Here is a 13127-nt window from a genome sequence, read left to right on the forward strand (position 1 = left end):
CTAGAAATTCTAACCCTAGAATCAGGTTCACACCAGTTCAGGTGGCGTTTCTTCATTTCATTCATCATCATCCACTACACCTAGAAAACAGTCTCCATGCCAATGTTAAAAGGCACAGGAACCATCATACTTGCCCCCTATCAAATATTATCCACTAATCATTGTTTATTTCACCTTTACTCCTGGCTATTGCCTATTTCAGGATCTTTCGACAAAGAAGACAACTGGTAGAGGCAAAGAATCTGGGGCGGTGTAACTGTTTGAACACTCCACCTCTGCAGCTTGTTTGAGCTTCTCCAATCCTCACCAAATTCATTATCGTTTGGAGCACCCATTTTTTGCTAGTTCAAAATTGTTAGATCCTCGTTTTCGTTCATTTTCAAATTTACCTTGTGAGTCCAGCCAGTTTGGGAAGCTCCACCATGTGAGCTATCCTCCCCATCTTAAAAGAGGTCTGACTAACCTTTCTCGTTAGTCAACTCTACATTTGGGGGCCATTTTTGGTTTTATGTACTTTAGGTTTTCAACATTTGTTACCTTTGTAAACGATTATTCAAGATTTTTGAACTATTTAATGAAACAGCATTCTTAGTTATTTGATTTTTTTTTTTGACTTGTTGCTGAAATGTGCACCCAATTTGAGATTATGGGTAAGGTACTTTCATGGCAATAATTCAAAAGAATATTTTTCTGCATCCTTTCAAACTTTTATGACTTCTAATGGGATTCTCCAGCAGTCCTCTTATGCTGACACCCCTCAATAAAATAGTGGGGCTGAAAGGAAGAATCGCCATTTGATGGAGGTTACTCGCTCATTGTTATTTGAAATTCAAGTAACGAACACCATTTGGGCTGACTCAATGTTAACTGCATGTTACATGATCAAATGTATGCCTTCCTCTGTCTTGAAAGGCATATTCCCTGTTCTATGTCATGTCCCTCTCATCCTCTTTTCGTATTACCTCCTCGAGTTTTGGCAATGACGATTGACTAGGTCCATCTCTAGGTCCATTAAATGTCTTTTTGTTGGATATTCCTGCACCCAAAAGGATATCATTGTTACTCTTTTGATTTATGGAAATATTGTCGCTGCAGACATATATTTCTTCTAGACTAGATCTTTTTCTTTGACTCCAAATAGGTTGGCCTCGTGATCATGTGCCCCTTTCCATTTCCTTATTCTCCAATCACTACGAGAAAACACCATGCTATAGAGCCAGGTAGTAGCTATCTATAATTGCAGGCGAAAGACGAAAAGATGAAGAACAGGCTGGTTCACTTCTCCAATTTGTGAGACAACCCATTGGGCCATAGATAACTTCTAATTTCAGAATCTAACTTAACAATTTTGGAGCAAACCTTGTGACTCTATAAATATGTAATAGTCTACATGGAACCTCCCCACAACTTGAAGATTAATAATGAAGCTTGACTTTGAGTTCCCTTGATCCCTTGTCCATGTTTGAGTAATAAGAAGAGCAGGTCCATGTTGTGAGAGTTAAGCACTTAGGGCTGAGGAACCTTGCTCAGAGAGCTGACCTTATCCTTTACTTCTATTTCCTATTCCAGTTCTTCTTCTGTTGTTCAAGCTCTACATGAGTTGAGGTTGTGCTGCTGATGTTGATTGAGAAAAGACCTTCATATTGAGATCCTTCATCAAGCTGCTTTGTTGATCTGCACCAGTCTACCATTCAAACAGAAGTTTACTTTGATTGCTGAGCCGTCTTCTCCATCCTCTAACCCCCCCCCCCAAAAAAAAAAAACCCTGCTGGGTTTATTGGCCTTCCATACCATGTCAACTCCTTTTGAATAGATCCACCCTTTCACTCTATTCACTAATTAATTATCCCATAAACACAAAGTTCATAATTTCAGCCCCTTCATAATTACAGCAACAAAATCTATCAAAATTACACAGCATCTCACAATCTACAGTCCACCATTCAATCCTAGTTTTGGATTATTCTACTAGTTTTTTGATCTAGAGCCAATAATTATTATTTATGTTTTCGAGTAATAACTAACAATTCAGCCACTGGAACTTGCTCACATGTTCAGCAGTTTTCTAATATCATCCTACATTTACTCAATGCAAGCGTGGTTAAACTCTACAAGTGGATTTGCCTAAAAGCTTAGTATTAAATTTAGCTCCAGATTAAGAGAGCAGCAATATTCTGGACAGAAAAAGAGCTTTAAAGTGAGCCAAATATGGGCTAGTTTTAGCTAAATAAAGGGCGCTTGATGTAACCATGGAATACAAGGCCAATAGTAGGATCTATTCTAAGAACGTAAAAGGGGAGAGGGTCTATGGATGGTTTCGCCTTACAGGGTTTAGGGTTTTGACAGATTGCAGAATTCCACAAGAGGAAAAGAAGAAATGACGAAGAGAACGAGAGAAAAGGGATGAGGAGTGAAGAGAATGGAAGGGAAGCAACTCAACCATGGGGTCCTAAGGTGGGAGACGAGGGCTGCAATGGGGATAGGGGCTGGGAATAGTTTGTACTAGGGTTTGGGAATGGGGGGAGGATGCCGCAAGTTACAGGGAGAAGGGGACGGGCTGTGCAGGGGTTGGGAGAGTGGAATGGGGTAGGGGAGGCAGGTGGGAACACACTTACTTGATTCGGAAGGTGTTGTTGAGTGGATGCAGGTTTGATGAAGCTCCTAGGATTGCCGCAGGCTTAAAGAAGATGAAGAACTTGCAGAATTTGAAGACAACTCATAATCCTCAAAAACCCAGGTCGTGGGCTTTGTTTCCCACCACCCCAAGTATGCTTTTTCTATTCAATATCCAAAACTGATTTGTTACAATGAGAGAGAGGCTATTTATAGCACTACAATTGAGAGAAACCAATAAGACTCAACTAGGGTCTTTTTTAGACTAGAATTCCTTTTACAACTCAACAATTTAAAAGGACTCTCAAAACAACTAGAAAAGGGGACTTCTAAATAAATCCTGAATGAAGACAACTTGTAAAATAAAACAACTGACTACCAGAAGGAATCCTACTTGAAAATTGGATTCCAACTAGAACTCCTAGTCAGATCAGGACCCTAACCACTCGTTCAACTGAAAAACAAAAAGCGGATCATAATAATTATTTTGGGTTTAACAGACCCTTTTGGTGCCCAAAGGAGTGGGAAGAGACCAAATTGCCCTTCTGAAGTTTTAGGTCCAAATTTCAAGGGACCCTATAGTTGGGCCACTAGGGCCCTGTTTTAGCCTTTTAGGTCCAAATTTTGAGGCACCTATACTTGCTGATTCTGGTTACATCACCTTCCCTTTCTTGAATTCATCATCCCCGATGAATGGTTGGAAATTCCTTGCCCTAGCTAAGTGCTTTGAAGTCCTTGATGATCTTTTCTTGTGTCTTCTTGGGTGGAACCACTAGGAGTGGCTGGTCAGTACAGGCATTCTTCTGATTGGTTTTAAGAGCTTGCTTCTTAGTTTCTTCAGGAAGGTTGAAAGGCAGGAAAACAATTTTCTGACCTTTGAGTTCAAACATGAACTTTTTCTCCCTGCTGGAGATGGTACCATTATTGTCAAATAGCCAAGGCCTTCCTAGGATGATATTGAAGAGCTTCATAGAAACCATGTTGCACGATATCTCTTCAGAATAAGAGTATAGACTTACCAGTACTAGGCATCTCGTATAGTGGTATTCACCTCAATTCTGGCACTGTTGAGGAGGGAGACTTTGTAGGGCTGGAGATGCTTCTCAGTTTTAAGTCATGTCCCTCTGATTAAGTTCTCTGACATTGCATTGACACTGCTGCCACTGTCTACAATTGTCTGGGCCAGGAACCTACCAACTTTAACTCTAATATAGAAAATATTGCTGCGGCTCCACTCTTCACCTTCCATATCTGACACTAGAATCTTAGCTATCACTTTCTGGTCGGGGTCTGGCTCCACATACTCTTCAACATACTGGTTTTCAGGCTCTTCTTCTGGTGGAGGACAGACTACTACTTCTTCAGGGACTGCTAATTAGGGTCAAATATAGCAACTTCCCGTCTTTGTGGATAATCTCTGGCAAAGTGCCCTTCTAATGGCAGTTGAAACACTCTTCAAGGTTATCAGCATTGGGCAAGCCTCTTTTGATTTTGGCTCTAGGTAGTAGGGTCCCTCGAGGGTGGAACAGTAGTGGAAGTTGAGGATGGAGATGGTTTAGAGTATGAGGTATCCTTCCTGAAGTCCTGACCGGTCTGCTTTTTCTGGCCTAATAGGCTTTCGGCCCTTAGGGCTTTGTAAAACAAAACTCGAGGTCTATTACATTAGTAACCCCCAAAGCCATCCAAATCTCATGTTTCAACCCAAGCTTAAACCTGGTCATGGTTTAAAGCTTACTTTCCCTAGTGCCAGTCCTGGATTTTTATATAATCTAAAATAGATATGTTACCTTGCTTTAGCGCGTGGAACTGCTCCTGAAGTCTGGTTTTGTAGTGCTCTGGTAGGAATCTGTCTGTCAGTTGTATCCTCATCTTGTTCAATGTACTGAATTCTCTACCCTAATAGTACAATTCTCGTTCTATAGTGTTCCACCAGTCTCTAGCAGCACCAACCAGTCTCATCTTCCTATCTGCAGGCAACTCATACGAATCAAAATAATCATCTAAAGCAGCCCTCCAGACATAGAGCACCTGTGGATCCAGTGGCCCATTGAACTCCTGACTTTGTGGTGGTCTACAACTCTTCTCTGGTCTTGTCCTCCATTAAAATATGATCTGGTGTCTTTTTCAAGTGTAATAGGAGTCTAAGAAGGTCGATGGGGAGGTCTTTCTTCATTCTCATACCTGTCAAAAATTGGATTGTCACAGCGAGACACTCTAGTGCGGCCATTCCTGTCCCTGTCATCTCTGTGAGCCCTTGGTGGATAGAGCTCTCCTTCAGTTTCAACTGTGTCTGGGAGCACTACTGGTTTCTCCTCAATAGGGAATGTAAATTTGGGAGTTGACCCTTGGAGTTGGTGGAGTGTGCAAGGCACCTTCTCTCCGTGGTTGCTCTAAGTGGGCTACTCTGGCAGATTAATCATGTACTTGTGCTGTCAAGCCTTGTATTTGTGTCACTACATCACCTAGGGTTTTCTAGATAGCTCCCAATGCTATGTTTCCATCTGTTTCTTCCATTGCTCCTCGATAACTAGGCCAGTAGCAGGATCTTTTCTAACATAGCAGCAGGCAATCTAGGGCTCAACACCTTGCTCTTTGGGTTAAAATCTCAGAGGACAACAGCAACTTAGGGCTAGTAGCCCTCCTGCTCAGGTCTGGAACTCAAGGACAGTAGCTAGATTGCACCCAAAACACACTAGGAACCCTGCAGCTAGGTCTGATTTGGTTTCCAACCTTTGGTTCTAGGTATAGGGAAGGTCTAGGATAATCTGGGAGGAGTTCAGGGTTCAGCCAAGCTAGGGTTAGGTCTGAAAAAAGAAATTATTCTGTTTTAAAATGACTGTAATTGCAGAATTTTTACAAGTCAGGTTTTTGTAATTTTTAGGGTTTTTGAGATTCTAGAGCTTCTAGAGTTATGGTTAGGATTGGGTCAAATGTAGGGCAGGGAATGGGGATGCTAATCCTAAGGCAGTATGTAAAGGGGAGGGGGGGGTCTATGGATGGTTTCACTTTCTAGAGTTTAAGGTTTTACAGAATTTGCAGAATTTTGGAATTCCCAGATTCTGCCGCAAGAGGAAACAAAGAAAAAGAGAATGAGATAGAAGGGGCAGAGGAGGGAAGGGAATGGGAAGGGAAGGGACTCAACTGTGGGGTCCTGAGGGAGGGAGTAGAGGGTCGTGATAGAAATAGGGGCTGGGAATAGTTTGTACCAGCCTACCAGGGTTTGAGGATCGGGAAGGGGAGGGGGCACAATACTTGATTAGGAAGGGGATTGATGAGTGGATGCAGTCATGCAGGTTTGATGAAGCGCCTAGGGTTGCCACAGGCTTGAAGAAAAAGAAGAACATGTTGAAGAACTTGCAGAAATTTGAAAACAACTCATAACCCTCAAAAAGCAGGTTGTGGGCTTTGCTTCCCATGACTCCAAGTCTGCTTTTTTTATTCAATATCCAAAACTAATTTGTTAGAATGTGGTGGGGTCTATTTATAGCCATACAATTGAGGGAAACCAACTAAGACTCAACCAGGGGATTCTTTTGGATTAGGATTCCTTTTACAGCTCAACAACTTAAAAGGACTCGCAAAATAACTAGAAAAGGAGTCTTCTTAAAAATATCTTGAACAAAGACAACTTGTAAAATAGAACAACCAATTATCAAGAGGAATCCTCCTTGAAAAATTGGATTCCAACTAGGACTCCTAGTCAGATCAGGACTCTAACCACTAGTCCAACTGAAAAACAAAAAGTAGATTTATGAACCTAAAATTATTACCCTTTTGGTGCCCAGAGGGACAGGAAAAAGACCAAATTGCCCTTCTAAAGTTTAGGACAGCCCTTTGGTGCACTACTAGGTCCCTGTTTTGGGTCCAAATTTTGAGGGACCCTGTAATTGCTGACTCCGGTCACAACAGGGCCAGTTAAGGTGGCTCTTTCTCTTCACACAAAACCCTTTTACAGCATCATTGACACTGTCCACCAATATTAGGAGTCACTAAAAGCTTTACATCCTTGATAACACAGGCACTATCACTTGAATAGCAAGCACCTATACGTGGATAAAAAGAATTGCAAGAGAAATTGATACTGAGACACAAAAGTTCTGAATTCCTTATCCAGGCAGCCAGACGTATAAATGTTTCATGATGTCCAAATCTCCTCAGATCTATTGAATGGATGAACCAAGAAATAAGTATTATGCACTCACTCATTTCATATCCAATAATCAGAATCAGTTCATCTGCTTCAAATATTATTTGCATAGAAGGAAGTTGACAACATAATAGAAATTTTTGTCAGATGAGAAAAAAAACTTAGGTGCTTTCAGTGTCCAATCCCATAATAAGGGGTAATATCTGAAAGCACCAACTTAGGTTGTGTTTGTAAGTGCTGCTTGAGGTGGTACAGGGCATGCCCAGAGGAGACCCATGGATGCACCAATAAGGAAGATTGACCCAATTAGTCTGACGGAACTAAAAGAGTCAGAGGCAGGCCTAAATTGACCACAAGGAGGTTGTAAGAATGGATATGCATGTGATGTGGCTCAATTCTATTATGAGCACAAATAGAGAAGTTTGGAGCACAAGGAACCCTCGTAGTGGGATGTTCTTAAGATGCTGCTTCAGTGACTGCTTTGATTTCTTCTTCTACCTACATTCCTTTACTTTCTTCCACTCCATTTCTATAGTACCCTTTTTATTTGTCTCAGCCTCCTCCAAATCCATGTAGTCAACCCCATTTAGTTGGATTAGGGGAATTGGTTGTTGCTGTTGTTGGCACTTTAGATATTCATTTGATGGGATAATTCTTTCAGTTATCATCCATACAAAGCACAAGCAACAAGAAACAGCAGGTTCCAATGTTGTTCTAGGTAATGGCTCTCGTTAGCCATTGGACTTGTGTATATCCAAAAGTCAAAAGTTCCACTTATAAAAGCATCAAACTGCTAAGATAAGCTATTCAACCAATACCTTAGAAACTTCTTAAAAAGTTGGACGGTTTACCTATCAAGTAACCCTTGATGGTTTCTGTATTCAAGCTCTCGACATCCAAGAAACTCAAGAAACATTCTATAATCATGAAGAGACAGCCACAAGAATATTCAAACTAAGTAAAACTGGCTATGTACCACTGTTACATCACTCTGACAAGTCTGTTACAAATACATAAAAAAAGTGTAGGGATCTCATAGATGGAGCTTTACTGAAGCCAAGCAGCCACAACCCTAAATGACTTCTTTTCAGGCTCCACTTCTTAGTGTGAAAATGGAGAAACTACCTAATGTGCCCACCCATCAAAAAATCCAAATATTGAAGACCCATTCCCAGGAACATGCTGCATTGCTGCAGAATTGAAGAAAGGAACCAACAATGGTCTTAACCTTAGTATGCTAAGCACAAAGAAGAAATAAAAGACCTTTTCTAAATTGTGCTAACATATTGGGGGTACCAACTAGTCCTGAACTAAACCACCATCTCCACCACACTGTAGCCAACACCAACCATCTCATGTTTGTGCAAACAGCAGGCTGTGAAACCGAACTCCAAACAATGAAGCATAACGACAAGGTAGCAGAAGTTCATCAAGTAACAATTTTATTATCCTCCGATCCACGGAAAGGGTATTCAACATGCTTCTATCAATGGAACTCAAATATATTGTACGGCATGGTATCCAACAATTTGAGAACCACCGACATTTTCCTTTAAGCAAATAGGAGTGCAAAAGAGAAACAGTAACTTTCAAAGTAAGCTGCGATACACAGAACGAAGGGGGAAATTTCTCTTTACTCATTAAAATGTCATCCATAATACAATCATTCATTGCCAATACAGTTAATGTAACAATCAAATACAATCACTGATTTCCCATACAATCGAAGTAAAAACCAAACGGAAGACCTAAATAATACATTGTCTTCCAAAATAGGAACCAAACAACCTATAATCACAAGATTCCGAAACAACCAAAAACCATGTTAGAATCGTAAGTAGGTCAGAGGAACAAAACGAAGCACCTTCATGAAAAGGTTTAACATTGGACGAAGATTCCGACTGCAACGCAAACGAACCATTACACGCTGCATCAAATGAAATCCCAGTACTCCCCAACAGTTGCAGCTGCGGCTGTGTTTGGTACTGATGCTGATGATGTTGATAAGATCGAGGGTCATTCTGCAGCGAAAGCATCTTTGCATACACCAACCTATAGAAATTCCGACCAGAATCCGAAAATCAAAGATTCAAAAACAATCCTTCATCGACAGTAAAGCTTTGTGGAGCTGCTGAACATCAAATACAGAACCCTAGCTGCTCTTCAATTCCCAAAGCCCCTAAATCTTCCCTCTCCGATTCTTTCTTTGAACCGTCAAAAACAACAATTCCCAATACCTTTCCTTCTCGGGTGATTAGTCAAAATTCCGTATTGAAGTCGAACAGCTTCGGCACACGTAATTCATCCCAGCCGTCCATCATAAAGGTTAATTTGCATGGACTGATGGACTTCTGACAACTGGCGATTTAATCTTGCTTAAGGCGCGGTAACCATATATGAATAATGATGGGATCTTGGGTTCGCACCATTTGGCGGCACATATATTAGTAATATTCCCCATAATATCAACTAGTCAGCTCCAAAAAAAATGATGGGATCTTGTTGTACGATGCAGAGAGAATCATGAGTGAACTGTACTCTAAGCCGTAGAAAAAGAATATTTGACAAAAGAAATTTTATTTAAATTTAAAATTATCGAAGGTTTAATCTTTTGTTTCCGGCGAGAAGCAAAAAATTGAAATTTCAATTATAAGAGGGAACTACATTGTTTTCTATCTGGGACGGAAAATTGCTTTAGTCTGCGCAATAAACTATCATGCGAAATTTTGGTTGAGATTTCGATCTCAACCGTTAAATATCAATGGTCGAGATCTTGATCTAGCAGCCAAGAATGTTTCGCTTGATAGTCTTGCGCAATTGAAGCAAGGTCCATCTGGATGATAAAGGAATTGTCCTTGCTTTAAAGTATTTACGGCTGTGTTACTTGACACAATAACTCAAACTTTGAGTCCAACTAAACCCCTAGAATATGAGTTCATCTCAAAGAAGTGAGTAATCTAATTTTCTATATAAGAGATGTTTTATCCAATCTTTACACTTATATTTTGATGAAAATTGAGTCGCAAAGGTGAGATCTTGAAGTTATTTAAGAATGGCAAGACAAAAAGAGAAGGCTCTGCCACAATCATCTAAGTCGGCTGCTAAATCTGGTGGAGGGTTAGCCAGAAGTGGCGGAGATAAAGAAAATAAGTGGAAAAGGGAAAGAAAGAAAGAGAAGGTGAACAACATGGTGACATTCAATCAAGTGAATTAAGGTAAGCTTATGAAGGAAGTGTCAAAAACAATTTTGTTGTGCATAAATATACCAAGTATGATGACAGGAGTTAAACCATGTAAACCTTGAAGTGAGCTGAACCAAGGGGTTGGAATTGGACCAATCCTAAAGAGGCTCAATCAGATTATGTCAAGTGATTTGACTTGAGACAAATGAGGGGTTGTCTCTCGAGCTAATTTGAACGAGGAAGCTTTTGAAGCGTTCACTAGCTTGAGCCCACAGAGAGAGTATTGCACGTAGTGATGTGACTTCTCTTCTTATATCTAACTTGGGACATGTTTACCCAATTTTTGTGTAAAGAGGCAATAAGCTGTCAAATCTAGCCTATGAAGCTATGCCTATTGTCAACGCTAGCTTGATGGGATTCGATGAAGCTTCCATTCTCATGACGTGGAAGACTAGGTAAGGGATCCCCACCATGTGGATAATGTTGCTAATAAACATCAGGTTCAAGTATAAATACCTCCTACCTACCACATTTAAGGGTAATGCTCATTTACTCCAACAATTGTTTCTAAATTCCATCACTCAAGCAACTTTAAGGCCCTAGTACAAGATTCGAATCTAACTTAATATTTGGAGGAGGCTTCCCAACTATTTGAGTCAACCCATACTCCCCCTTCTTTGTTCCTAGGAAACCAGAACCAACCGAATTCAAGCATGAATCGTTGGAGGGTAACATTTGGTGTCATCTGTGGGAACAAGCATTTGTCCAAGCCATACCCTTTTTTTTTCTTCTCATTTTGAGTTGAAACAACAACTGGAGTAATGTCTAAAAATTTTGAATTTTCGATCGTGATTTAGGAGGTAGGAGTACCAAGTCCAAAAAGAATGCTAAGGGAAAAGACTCTCAATTACCAAGAGATCAATCTCTACCTCCTCCGCCTCCAAAACACTCTCTAGGTGTGGGAATCTTTCCTATGGAGATGTTGTAGCTGCAAGATCCCATTCTTGCTGGTTAATTGATGAACAATGCATGTAGACCTTGGAAACACACATGTTGGACATGGATAATGTTCTACGAACAATGGCTCATCACATCACTCAGAACATGCCATACGATCCACCTCCTTTTGTGGTGCACCCTGGGATGAAGGTCCCTATGCCTTAGGATCCTCAAAAGCTACTCAAAAATGCTTAACAAGTGCCTCAAAGAACCATTGATGCCACAAGAAAGAGAAGGAGACGTGAGGAGGAGGCTAGGAATGAGGAGCAACTCCAGCTGAGAGGATCAATGTTCAACGGGCTCGATCAAGTGAATCAAAATGCTAAAGACAGGATCTCGACTTTGGGAGGGCATCACACTCAATCCCCTAGGTCCAAGGGACTGCATTGGGAGTGAGTTCAGAAAACCAAGAAGGACACAAGGAGGAAGTGCATAACCAAGAGTGGTAAACCAGTGACTCAATACATAGATAAGTCAGTGAATAAAAGCTTAGGTTGAGTTCCATACCGTGAAGCAGCTCAAGACGATACATTGCTGAATCAGTGACTCGACGCACTGGACGAGCACCTCAAGCGCTTTGATGGGAAGTGCCCAGACGATGTCTACATGATCCTAAATCTGAAGCAGTTTACTCGAGCAACCATGAAAGCTCCACTAACCCAAGGTTTTAAGTTACCCATGTCTTCTAATCCATTGTAACATCTAAGTCACTTTTCCTCTATGATGACTATTTTTTGTTGTGGAGATGCCATCAAGGGTCGCGCCTTCCCAACCTCGCTAGAGGGGCCGGCCATAACTTGGTCCTCCCACCTTAAGCCAAACTCCATTCACAATTTCTAGGAGCTCAAGGAAGCAATTGTAGGTTGATTCCATAGCGGAATCCAAAAAAGAAAAAATAGAAAACAACCTACTAGCATTGAAGCATGGAAAGAATGAAACAGCTTGGGACTTCATCGCCCAATTCAATTAACTAAGCATCCTTCCAAATCAAGGATTTCAATGATAAGGTTGCCTTTACAGCTCAAAAGGGCCATTACTAGTTAAAGACTAATCACTTCTCTAGTCGAGAACAAACTAGCTAATCGTAGAGAACTCTTAGATTGTTGCCATCAGATTGTGACCGTAGAGGATGTAATTGAAGACAACCATAGTGGTTTCAAAGAAGCAAGCTAAGCTATGAAGTCTTCCAAGAACAAGGAAGAAACCTCGAGTCATTCCATATGAAGAAAGAATAGGTGAGATCGATTCGACTAGAGAGGAAAATATAAAGAGGTAACGATTGGGATTTCACTACGTTAAACAAATCTTGATCTTCCATCCTAATGCAGATCCAAGGAATTGGCCTTCTAAATAACCTAGGAAAGTTACACTCAAGGCTTAGTTGAAGTGCGTGATGTGTTTCCGATCTCGTTCGAAGGTAATTCTATAATCTAGATTTGTTGATTGACTTGTAGGAGAAAACCCAACTCAATTTGGATCTATCTGGCCTTCCATTTCCCTGTCTGAAGTTGTTGTCCAGGCTTGGTTGACTGCTTGGTCGACTGACCAGTCCACCAGCAGATTACTAAATCTAAAAATCACAAAATTCTTTATTATTTTAAGCCTACTTATTGGGACCTTGTGAATAAAACCCTATTCTACTAATTGGGACTCCAGAGAACGAGGAGTGAGCTTCCCTAGGTCATTCCTTGAAGTTGGTGAAGATTCCTTGCCTCAATCATTGCATTTCATCTCCATTGCTTACTCAAGGTATGATTTCTCCCTCTCATCCTCTTTTCTACTCATTCCTCTACTCCTTTTTGCTATTGAGACCATGGCTAAAGTGCTGCAACCTTGCAAACACTTGGTCATGTGTGTCCCCTTTCATTCCATTGTTTTCCTCTCATTCTTGCTATGCTATGATTCCATTACAATGACTAGCATTGCATTTCCTTTATTCCCTTCATTTCAACTTATTCTTTGATCTAAACTGATGTGTAGATGTATGCTAGGTCTAATTTACTATTGGTTTATGATTCTAATCTAGTTCTTATCACTTCCTTAGCTAATTCCCCATCATCCCTTGCCATTGCAACAATTTCCAATTCAATTCTTGAGGTTTAGCATATAGAGCATAGGGTTTCAATTTGGGTATTCCTAATTGGACCATTGGCTCATGATAATACTTGTTGTATAGTGTCCTTATA

The 13127-nt window shown here is 40.7% G+C and overlaps 1 protein-coding gene across 1 annotated transcript in view; it reads right to left on the reverse strand.

The window, feature by feature from the left end:
* Window positions 1–9019, reverse strand: part of LOC149018930 (putative UDP-N-acetylglucosamine--peptide N-acetylglucosaminyltransferase SEC) — a 30084-nt gene extending 21065 nt beyond the window's left edge. The window contains exon 1 of the mRNA XM_089153042.1: window positions 8625–9019. Coding sequence (XP_089009168.1) covers window positions 8625–8796 — 172 coding nt within the window. The 5' untranslated portion in view covers window positions 8797–9019. The remainder of the gene's footprint in view (window positions 1–8624) is intronic.
* Window positions 9020–13127: the final 4108 nt, after the last annotated feature.

Source organism: Hakea prostrata, chromosome 4 (genome assembly GCF_041222555.1).
Source record: "Hakea prostrata isolate BN-2017 chromosome 4, UWA_Hpros_2, whole genome shotgun sequence".
NCBI classification, from domain to species: Eukaryota; Viridiplantae; Streptophyta; class Magnoliopsida; order Proteales; family Proteaceae; genus Hakea; species Hakea prostrata.